Genomic DNA, 11,118 nt, shown 5'->3' with positions numbered 1-11,118 from the left:
CAGTTTGTGCATAGTTCATGATCCTCTATAAAACCAGCTTTTGTGGATCTGCAATTTTGCAGAACTTTCTTTTTTTTGTTTTTTTTTTTTGTGTTTTTTTTTGTTTGTTTTGTTTTGATAAAACCATTAAAAAGCTAATTAAAAAAAAAAAACAAAAACGTAATGCACAGGTTTCCTGATCAAGCAGGCAGGGAGCACAATGTTCATATATTTTTTTAAAACATACTCGAGGGTATGTTACTCCATTGTCTTTCTTTCTTGCAAAACAATCAAAACATTGATCATTTTTTAAAACATAAAGCAATTTTTAATATATAAAGCACTCTTCAAACATCTATTTCTTTTGAGTCCATTATTTGGTAAATATGTAACTGCTACACATTAGAGATTAGGTATTTTTCTTCTTTGTGTTTTTTTCCTCTTTTTTCTTTATTTTTTTTTTTTCGTTTGTTTTTTAATAACATCTTCAGTGCTAGGAGTTGGGTTACAAAATACGTGAAATGGTGTGGAGCTGCCCCTCGGGAACGCGGCTTTCCTGAGAGCGCGTCCATGTGCAAGACAGTAACCGCAACGACTCGTCACCTCGACAAAGGGGGACAACCGGCAGAGTCCGCGACGATGGCCGGAGGGGGAAACACTGTTCGATCCCAGAGCTCTGAAGTAGCGTATCTGCATTCTGAAAATAGGTTTCTTTACGACGGAGGTTTTTTTTTTTTTTTTTTTTAAATTCCTTTTTTAAAACTTTTTTTATTTTAAAGTCTGAAGGAGAAAAAAAAGGTCTGTAAACAAGCGGGAGCCCTCACCACGGGCCCCGCCGAAAGCAGTCACAACCCACGTCCAAGTGCTTGTCTCCGCTCCTCCCGCGGAGCCATCCACTGGCTACAAGTATCTATGGCCACAGTTCGACAACAGTTTTTTTCTCTTTAACTTTATATTCCAAATGGAAAAAGGGTGCAATACTCTGGTAATAATTTTCTTGCATTAGTCCACAATAAAAAGCCGCTAAAGGTAGGTATACATATTATTTCTCCAGAGATATACACTGTAATTTTTAAACGCAATAACAGAGTCCTTGAGTAAACATTTACACATGAATTGTCGCCGGCCCTGTCCTATGAATTCTCTTTAATGTGTAGGATTAGCTAAAGGAAGGGCAGGGACACTCAGTGCAAAGTTAGAAGCTAATAATAACAAACGTTTGACCAATGCGCCAAAAAAAAAAAAAAAAAGCATATACTGAACAAAAGGGAAAACCCACAGTTAAATCCCTCACGCGCTTAACACACGAACACGGGAAGTGCGCACACACACACGCACGCGCACACACACGCGCACACATAGGCTGTGAACTCAGAAATTTTTCCTAGAGCCTGTTTCTGCGTACTGATAACAACCTGGAAGTGTAGAATTAGACTTAGAAAGTGTTCACATTTCATTATTGGCCTGCTGGATTCAAGTATTTGCATGTTTGATATGTCTTTTTTTTTTTTTAACTTTTAAAAAATATTTTTTGGGATTAAAAAAAAAAATGACATGAAAAAGTAATGAGACAAGGGTAATGTGCATAGGCGGATCCATGGGGACCGGGAAGGGCCGCGGCCAAGCCTCCGCTCCGCCCGCCGCCGCCGCCGCCGCCGCCGCGGGGCCCACCCCGGCCCGCGCCCCAAGCGCCCCGCGCCGCGCCCGCCCGGTGGCGCCTCCCTCCCTCCCGCTCCCGCCGCCTCTGGTAATGTGCATAATCGTCACAGGCTCGTTTTAAATAGGCTTTCCCGTCCTCCCCCCACCCCCTCGATAAAATAACCCTTTCCAGCCCACAATCTGAAAAGTGCCCTTCATGATAGAACTATTCTAAGCAGCTTTTATACTTAAAAAAACCGAAACGACAACACGCCATACAAACGTAAGACGACACGAAATACAAAGCTATGAGAAACGTCCTGTCATTCGCATGTGACACTGACCAAGCGCGGCCCGCACTGTCTCCTGAACAGTTCGCAAGGGCCGCGGCGCAGGTTCGGCTTCAGTACTGGACAGAGGTACTTGCGAGGGCGGCCGGGCGGCTCGGGGCACGCGGGGCCTCGGCGACGCCCGGACGGGGAAGGGTCGGCTTCCTCCTCCTGGTGCTAACGGCAGCGGCACCCACGGGGTCCTCTCGGTCCTAGATGGACTCCCCGCTGAGGAGGTCGCCGGGAAGCAGAGTGTTCAGCGGGGTGGGGCTCCCGATCACCCTGCCGTCATCGCTGCTGGGCGGGCCCCACAGGCTGCTCGAGTACTGGGGGACCCCGCCCCACAGCAGGTCGCTGCTCCCTTTGCCCGCCAGGCACGGGGCGCTCCAGTGGCCGGCATCGCTCCGCGCCAGGCCGTGGGAGCTGCCCGAGGCGCCCAGCCTCGTCTGGCCGGCCCCCGAGCTGGACTGCCAGCCGGAGGTGGGCGGCAGCGCCTGGCCTTGCGCTAGGAAACGGTTCACTTCTTCTTCGCCAGCGAACTCGGCCAAGATGGTGGTGTTTCCCAGAACGCACCTGCAGGAGAGAACGATGGAAAACTGAGAGCCGGCTTTTGAAAAAGGTGAACAAAACGGACAAACTGTTAGCTACATCGAAAACGAGAGCGCGAGGACTCTACAACTGCCACACAGAGGATCCCTAAGGCTACTGAACAATTATCTGCCAGTGAATTGGGTAACCTAGAAGGAACGGACAAGTTCCTAGAAACACACCAAGACTGCATCATCAAGAGACGGCAAATCTAAACAGACCAATAATGAGTAAGGAGATCGAATGGGTGATTGAAACCCTCCCAACACAGAAAAGCCCAGGGCCACGTGGTCCCACTGGTGACTTCTACCAAACATACAGAGCATCGACACCAACCCTTCTAGACTCTTCCAAAAAAAAAAAAAAGAAGAGGAGGGAACACTCCCAAACTCGTTCTATGAGGCCAGCAGCGCCCTGGTACTGAAGCAGAGAAGGATACCAGAAGAAAACTACAGACCAATATTGCAAAAATTGATGCAAAAATTCTCAGCAAAATATTCACACACCAAATGCGAGAGCACGTTCAAAGGCTCGTACAAGCGTATGCCACGTTCAAGTGGGGTTTCCCCTGGGATGCAAGGGCGGTTCGCCGCGCAGGTTAACAGGACGAAGGACGTAAATCGTACGATCGTCTCGCCAGACGCAGAAACAGCATTCTGGGGGCGCTTTCCCTAGGGAGGGCATGGCCACGGCCACTCAGCAGCAGACAGGGACACGTCACGAGACACCTGTTACAGGCTGCACCGTGTCTCCGCACATTCGCACGCCGAAGCCCTAACCTCCAACACTCTGAAAGTGCCTGTACTTAGAGAGAGGGGCTTTAAAGAGGTGATTAAGGTAGAATGAGGTCACCAGGGTGGACCCTACTCCTTGACTGGTGTCTTGGTAAGAAGCTGGGACACAAACGTACTCAGATGGAGAGATGACCAGGTAGGGACAGGGGAGGGTGGCCGTCCATGAGCCAAGGGGAGAGGCCTTGGAAGGGACCGGCCCTGGCCCTGCCGACACCCCACCCACGGGCACGAGCCAGTCCACGCCTGCGCCCTGCGGCGCTCCTGACTGGCACCCCCGCCTGGCGCCCCCGGCGCGGAGACGCACATGTGCAGGGACTTCTGGGCCTTGGCGGCCTCCTCCTTGGAGCTGTAGCGGACCACGGCGTTGCCCTGCGTCAGGTTCAGGTGGAAGGTGACGAGAGGCCCGTGCTGCAGGCACAGCGTCCGCAGGGTGGAGCCGTCGATCTGGGGGAGGAAGCAGACGGGGCGGTGAGGAGCGTCCTGCGACTTCTGCCGCCGCGGTCTCCACGGAACACGGGGGCGACAGCCAGGGACACTGAACGCGGGCACGACGCCTGCTCTTCAAGGGGCTTTATACACGCGACTTCGTGACGCGAACCTTCCACATCTGCTCTATCTGGTGAGTCCGCCGACTGGAAGGAGGACACCCCTTTAGGTTCTGATCCCCTCGGCAGAGCGCGCGACCCACACCTGTGGCTCCTGGCGCCCCGGCCCATGACCCCAGGAAGGTGGAGCACAGGCCGAACTGCTGTGAGTGGGTGCAGGTAAGGGGGGGCAGTTCTCTTTATAAGGCATCGTTTTCAAGCCTCAAAAGAGTAAAGAGTAAACAAGTCACTGGAACACGGTTAAAAGACCCCCGGGTGTGGCTGCTCCCTGCCGCCCTGTACCCCTGGGCCCGGAATGAGGGCGCTCTGGGGCTGGGCGGGGCCCCTCTGGGGTCACGGGCAAGCCCCGGGGCTCGGCGACTCCCCCGAGAAGGCACCTGGGGCGTGAGGTTGCGGAGAACGAGCCAGCTGCTGGTCCTTCCTGAGGTGTCGGTGCTCCAAGCAGAACCTGCAGGGGCCGGAGAGGAGGGTGGTCAGCGCACTGTGAGCGCAGGCGCCGCCCTGGCCGGGCTCCGGCCGGTGTCCGGCTTGCCCACAGGGGCGGGGCCCGGACCACCTCAGCCCCGAGTCTTTATTGATCTTGCTCGGGAAGCCAAGACTGCGCGGCCCTCCCGCAGACACCGCGGCTGAGGACGGGCCTCCTCCTCCGCCTGCCCCTGCTCAGCTCGAGACGCCTTGCTGACAAGACCAAGGCGCCGGCCGCCTCAGCAGCCGGAGCGGGCTGCCCCCCGACCCTGCGCTGGTTTCAACCTCACTTTCTTGAATTCCCGGGGCCTGTCTTTCGTCCCTGCCCAGTGGGCAGAGGGCCCCGGCTGGATGCCACTGGGCGGCACCGCTGGGGAGGGTGGCGAGGGAGGGTGGCCTCGCGCTGGGGGCCGTTCGGTTCTGGGCCGGGACGCCGTCTGCTCTGTGATGCACTGTGGGGAAGCACGTGCCCAGGTGGAATCGAGACCCTTGCGCTGGCCGAACGGGACTTCTGCCGGGACCCAGCGTGGCCCTCGTGCTGGGGGACGCTGGGACCGCCTGGCTCAGAGCAAGCTGCTGTGTGCGCTCGATCACCCAGGGCTGGTGCTGGGCCCAGGTGAGGCCCTGAGAGTTGAGGGTGCGCTGGTCCCCCTCTAAGCCCTCCCAGGGTCCAGGTGTGTGTGTGTGGGGGCAGGGGTCCTCGCGAAGGGGCTACGGGACGAAATGACAGGGGCACTCCCGGGAGGGCGAGCGGAGCCGGCACGGAGCGACCCCTTCCCCACGAAGCTCACCGGAGGAGTAAGAGCTGGTCCAGCCGAGGGGGCTGGCCCCCCAGGTGGAGGAAGGCTTGGGATTGGTTAGCCCTGGAGGTGGCCTCGTGGGTGCAGTAGTGTTTCTGGGCACCTTCCACAGCTCATGAGACAGAGAGGCTTGCGTGTGGGAGGCGGGGCCCGAGGACCACGTCGATTTCATGTCTGACAGTTTACCTGCAGGGGCAGAGACACGGACAGGGAAGGAAGGTCACTGCAGCGCCGGGGGCACCGCGCGACGTGGTCCCCGGCACCAGCCCACGGCGCGGCGGAGACGGAGCAGCAAGCAGAGCACCGCGGGGCGCGCCGCCCAGCCGCCCGCGCTCGGGGTCCGTCTGGCTGGCCTTCCTGACGCGTGCTGTGCTGCGTGTGCCAGACACAGTCTGCCAGCTAGAACACGGCACGACTGCGGTCTGATGTTGGAACTGACCGATCGACGCGTCCTGCTAGGACACGGTTTGCAATGTGACACGTTCATCAAGGCCGGAGCCTCGCACAGGTGCACGCGCGTCCTTTGGGCCAACTGGGGATCAGGCCCTGCCAGAGCCACACCCCCTGCTGCCCCCCACCCCCCGCCCCGGCATCTTGTGCCGCTGAGACGCGCCCTGCGCGCCACACTGAGACTGAGCGGCCCGGCAGCGTGCAGCCGGAGTGGGGAAGCGTGTTTTAAGGATCTTTGGGAGAAAAAGGAAACTGGTGGCGACCATCGGCCCGGCCCCCGCTGCGCCCAGGGCCGGGCGGTGCAGACACCCGGACGCCCGCACGCCCGCCTCCCAGCGAGCGCCGTGAGCGCAGGGCGCCCCGGTGGCCGTGGGCGCTGCCACTGCGCTCCCCGGACAGCACGGCGGTGGCCGGGCCAACACAAACCCTAGTGCAGTTCTCCAGCGCTGGCCGCTGGAGTCCACTGTGGCCTCGAGACAAATGCTACTCTGAGCAAACGTGTCGCCGATCAGAAAAACAAAAGTGCCACGAAAACCTGCTTGAGACGCAGGGGAGACCTCGCCTGGCGCCTCCTCTTCGGCCGAACGGCCGCGGCAGAGCTCGAGGTTCACGCACACCCCACGGTGGGAGTCAGAAGGCAAAGGTGAGCAGGGCAGAAGCCGCGCGGAGGCGTGTGCTCGCGCTCCCTTTAAGCTAAGGTGCTGAACCACGTCCAAACTGCTTCCCCCCCAGGAACCGGCGATTACGTGAATTCCTACAGCGTTCTTCCACCGGTTTCAAAGAAGTCTGGATGACATTCGATGGAACGCGGACACTTATTTGAAGCAATCTGGACACAGTAAACCCTCCTCGTTACCTAGCCAAACCAGCCACACTTTTTCCATGTCTGGGTTCCTGCACATCCGGTCTTATCATTTTCAGACTCAATTCCTCCGAAGTTTTCACGACAATTTCTAATTCTTACGAGAAAGACTCATCACGTAACAGAGAAAGGACCTGGCGCTGCATTCGCCCGTGCACCGGGAGGCGGTCGCGGGGGTGCTGGGGGTAACTATGGGGCTCACCACGTCGCCTTCATCTCCGACGGCAAACGAGCGCAAAAGCAAGTCCCAAGCAGCTGCCGCCTCCGTGACTTCGAACGCCGACCGCCCGTCCCGCGGCCCCGGGGCAGGGAGGAAAGCAGACACAGCGGGGCAGCGGCAGTTTCCGTGACCACGTGAGCACGTGCTCCTTCTGCCGAGCAGCGAGATGTCACACCCCCGCTCCACGCAGAGGCAGCGCTGTGCCCGGGCCCCTCAGCTGCCCCGGCAAGGCCCGGGCCCACTCTCAGGGCACATGGCCTCCCGGCCCAGGGACGGCGTACACAGGGCACCGGCAAAGGCCAGGCCTGTCGGATTTGTTTGGGGAAAGAAAGAAAAGGCTACCTGCAAGCCACGGGGCCAGGTGCATACCTGCAGCGCTAGGCGCGGGCGCAATGCTGCTGAACGAGCGACTGTAGCCGGAGGCACTGAGCGGCCAGGCACGCGGGGAAGGCAGCGCGGCACTCTGAGATGACGGTGGGGAGGACCCTGCAGGACCAAACACGGCACTAAGAAGGGGGCGCGCAGGCGCGGGGGGCCGGCCCCTCTGACTGGGCGCGAGGGTTCTGACAGCCGAGCCAGCCTCCTCCTACGCGGCTGACGTCTGGCAGGCGGCTGCAAGTGACAGCATGACGGGGTCAAGATCACGGCGAGGGAACGAAGACGCGGGCGGGCCTCCCACTCCGGGTCCCCGCGCCTCTCGCAGGCCTGGGACCTTCCTGACGGCCGAGGCGGCAAAGACCGGGAATCGGCACCGACGCCTCCGAGACAGGGGTTCGAGGCACGAGACAAGCGAATCGTCACCGGAAGTTTAGAATGCCGAGTCAGAGTTTTAAAGGGTCGCACTGCTCTGCCCTTCCAGTAAGACAGAAACACGGACACAGGGCGGTTGCCATGTTTTCATGCCTCAAACAACATCCCCAGAATCAAAGCACGAAGGAAAACCACACTCCATGCTTGTTGTTGTAAATTTTGCCATAGGAGACAGGCCTCCCATTCGCTCCCACCTGACGAGAAGCCAGTGTCAGTGACTGTGAACGCCGTGCTTGGCACAGCCTTGTCCCTGCACCTGGGAGGGCGGCTGAGGGCGTGCAGGCCCCTCGAGACACCCTGCTGCTCCAGAAAGCTGAGCTCCCTGGGTCTGGTGTGTCCAGGTCACCGTCCCCCGCAGCCCCCGAGGGGAGCTGGGGGCCGGGGCAGAGCGGGCGGAGCAGCGGTGCGGCTCCGGGCGAGGGCGGCATGGAATCGGAGCCCTCTGACTCGGAAAGTCACCCCACCAGGGTATGGCGGGGGCGGGGACGTGCCACGGGACAGTCTGGCTGGCACGTCTCCCACCACGATCGCAATAGACACGGACCCTGACGCAGGCCCCCTCCCGGGCGGTGCACGGCCCACCTGGGCGGGCACGGCCCTCACAGAGACCACGGGGCCGGCACAGCGCTCACGGCCGCCCTGCCGTAACCGGCCTCCTCAGGACGAGGGCGCTGGAGCTGACGGGCGGTCAGACTGATCGGCGACCAGCAGGTCTTCACCTTCGACAGCCGTCAGCTCTACGAGACCCTGAGCTTCCTAAACCCTCCTTTTCCATTTACCAACAATGTGCGATCAACCCAAGATCCCGAGATTGATTAGAGTCTTTAACCCCGCGTGGTATTTCTTTTATAATTGATGATAGGGGAGATGTTAAGTGTTCTAGTTCTGAAATTTTCAGTATGTATATAAGTATTTATGAATTTATTTATTTATTACGCCTACAGCACCTGGTCTTCCTTGGTGGTCTCCCATCCAAGTACTAACCAGGCCCGACTCTGCTTAGCTTCCGAGATCAGACATTGGGCTTGGCCGTAGACCATGGACTGTGGCTCCACTGGGGCACGAACCCAGGACCTTCTGCGTGTAAAGCAGACGCACTAACCGCTACGCTATGGAACCACGTCCTGAAATTCTTAGCTTTAATAATGGAGTCTGTCTCATAAAATTACAGGCAATTTGCCTTTCTCGATGAAGTGTTAGTATCGCTGTGTCATGAAATGGCGTGACTGCATTTCACGATTCTGGGGAACGGCCACTTCCTAAGGGTTAAAACTACACGTCACATCGAAACACGTATAATATTGGGCTAATGTAAATTTTTAATACCAAATCAGAACTTACTGCTAATGGCGATGAACAAAAAAATGCAAATTAAAAAACCCCCCAAAAATTCCATTATGAAAATATGTAAAATAAAGCAATATCAAGAATTTGGTGGCTACTTCTCACTGTTTTTCTTATAGTGCACGTATTTTAATTTTTTTTCCTCTGTGCTTTAGATCAGGCTGGTCACGCACAAATACGACGGCCTTTCGTGGCGTGGTCCCCGAGCTCGGTCGGCCAGAGGGACGGCGGGGCGCTCCCGGCGTGTGGGGAGAGGGCGGTCTGCGAGGTCTGGCCCGCGTTTCCTCCTGCCCTGTGGCGGTGGCGCTCCTGGTAGATGACGTGTATGTCCAGCTATACTCGTTATGCCCCCCTCTCCCAGTAACACGCCAGGCGCCCCTAAACCGTCAAGCCCCGGACGTCCGGACGCCACGTAAGAGCCACGCGATGCTCCAAGCCACTGGGGGGGTCGGGGGGGCGGTGGCTTTGTCACCCTGGAGCTGCGGCGCCCGCCTCTCTCCTCCTCCCGGGTGCCCTGCGGGACGGCGCACAGCGGCTTAGCGCCGCCTCCAGAATTCACCTGCTTCTCCAGGCCGCCTGTCACGTCCTGGCGCCCTGGTGCTAAGGCGCAGCCCCCAGTCCCGGAGACCGAGGGGTCGCTGGACCCCCTCCCACAGGAAGCTACAGCGAGCAACCGCGAGCCTCGGCCGCGCCGTCTACTGCCCGGATCAGCACGGCCGCTCACGCCCCTCCACGGCGCTCCGCGCGCAGGGGGCGCTGCCACAGGCCGGGTGGCCAGCGGGGGGCTGGGGCCCCCTTCCGACGGCCTGTGCCGCCCCCGCCCCCCCGCCCGCTCGCACGGGCCCTGCTTCCCCCAGGTCCGTGTCCCTGGCGGCGGGGACACCCGCGACGGCCCCGCTCTAAGAAGCGGCTGCGCAGAAACGCGAGGACGGCATAGCACTCGACGGGAAGCGTGATCTGGGCTTGAGTTAGCCCCCCCCGCCCCCCCAATCCCCGGAGCCCCACGCACGCTCAGGATCCCGCCCTCTGAAGAACCACCAAACAGAAACGCTTCCCCTGCGGCCGTCTCTGAAGGGGGAAACGTAATTAACATTCGGGAACCATCCGAGCATGTGGTAACCTGGCTATGCTTTCTCGTTGTTAGGATGCTGGCGATAAAACTTTATCAGCAACAGCACTTACAAAACATCTTCATCTGCGTGCCTAAAGGGAGAGCGGCCTAGGCCCTTCTCAATGCTGCATCTGAAATCGGTATTTAGGTTCTGTGGCTTCTCAGCTCAGCTGATCGCTCCCTTCTGCCGGGTCCTGAAGCCTCCCACCGGGCGTGCCAAAACTTAGCACCATGAGGTTGTGCCAGGAAAGAAGTCCTGGGGAAGGATTTTTTTTTGTCTTTACCAGATTTTTTTGTGGTCAGGAAGCACAGACTGAGGTGGATGAGTAAAGGGCTGCTAGCTCATCTTTAGTTTACGGAGCGTTCCAGTGGAAACTTTTCATTAAAAAGCTTGATGGTTAATATTGGGATTTGGCGACACAGCGCTTATAAAACACGACGTCAACAACTCTGACAGGAGCACTTAGCCCGAATCGACCTCCGTTTTCACCACGAGCACCACCTGACCTTTCCTCGTGCTGCGTCAGATGGCTGGAGAGGCCGCCCACCCAACGTGTCCGCCACGCCTGCCTCAGGGCCTGGACTGCCACCCCCGAGGCGCGGGCCCCCCTCACCTCCGCTCTTGAGGAGGTAGCGGTTCACATCCTGTATGGTGGTGTTGATGGTGGGCCCAGTGGGGACACTTCCAGGAGTGACATCGGGGTCATTCTCAGGATCTATATTCTGAAGTCCTTTCCAGGGGACTCCAGGATGGAATTCTGGAAAATTCCAAACAAAACAAAAATCAAGACATGAGCACCAGACTACCTTCACGTCGCTTCATGATAATTTGCGGAGATTTTTATAATGTGCTGAGCAAACCAGCAGCACACGCTAGACCCTCTCAGTGAATCACCAATCTTTCGGAGAAACTAGAACCAGGTGCTGCAGCTGCCACATGGGGACAGTGTTCGCATGGGTGACAGAGCCCGAAACCTGACCGGACGGAACGTACGGCCCCCCCCTTGTCCTCGCTGTTCCCCTCCGGCTCCTTTTACTGAACCGAGGGGCTACAGAGAAGCACACGCCGACCACGCCCAAAGCCGGCCTGACGAACGGGCTTCCGGAGAGGCGGCCGGAGCCG

The 11,118-nt window shown here is 58.2% G+C and overlaps 1 protein-coding gene across 2 annotated transcripts in view; it reads right to left on the bottom strand.

The window, feature by feature from the left end:
• Window positions 1-421: 421 nt before the first annotated feature.
• The window catches only part of TNRC6C (trinucleotide repeat containing adaptor 6C), a 71,786-nt gene continuing 61,089 nt past the window's right edge, over window positions 422-11,118 (bottom strand). Inside the window, exons 17-22 of one of the 2 annotated variants that reach the window (XM_016143204.2) lie at window positions 10,610-10,753; window positions 7,100-7,216; window positions 5,190-5,384; window positions 4,311-4,381; window positions 3,633-3,772; window positions 422-2,519 (exon numbers count right to left, since the gene is read on the bottom strand). In XM_016143204.2, coding sequence (XP_015998690.2) covers window positions 2,159-2,519; window positions 3,633-3,772; window positions 4,311-4,381; window positions 5,190-5,384; window positions 7,100-7,216; window positions 10,610-10,753 — 1,028 coding nt within the window. In that variant the 3' untranslated portion in view covers window positions 422-2,158. The remainder of the gene's footprint in view (window positions 2,520-3,632; window positions 3,773-4,310; window positions 4,382-5,189; window positions 5,385-7,099; window positions 7,217-10,609; window positions 10,754-11,118) is intronic. The other variant, XM_036223050.1, reaches the window with a different exon arrangement.

Source organism: Rousettus aegyptiacus, unplaced genomic scaffold (assembly GCF_014176215.1).
Source record: "Rousettus aegyptiacus isolate mRouAeg1 unplaced genomic scaffold, mRouAeg1.p scaffold_m13_p_6, whole genome shotgun sequence".
NCBI lineage: Eukaryota > Metazoa > Chordata > Mammalia > Chiroptera > Pteropodidae > Rousettus > Rousettus aegyptiacus.
This window is presented reverse-complemented; position numbering and strand designations above follow the sequence as displayed.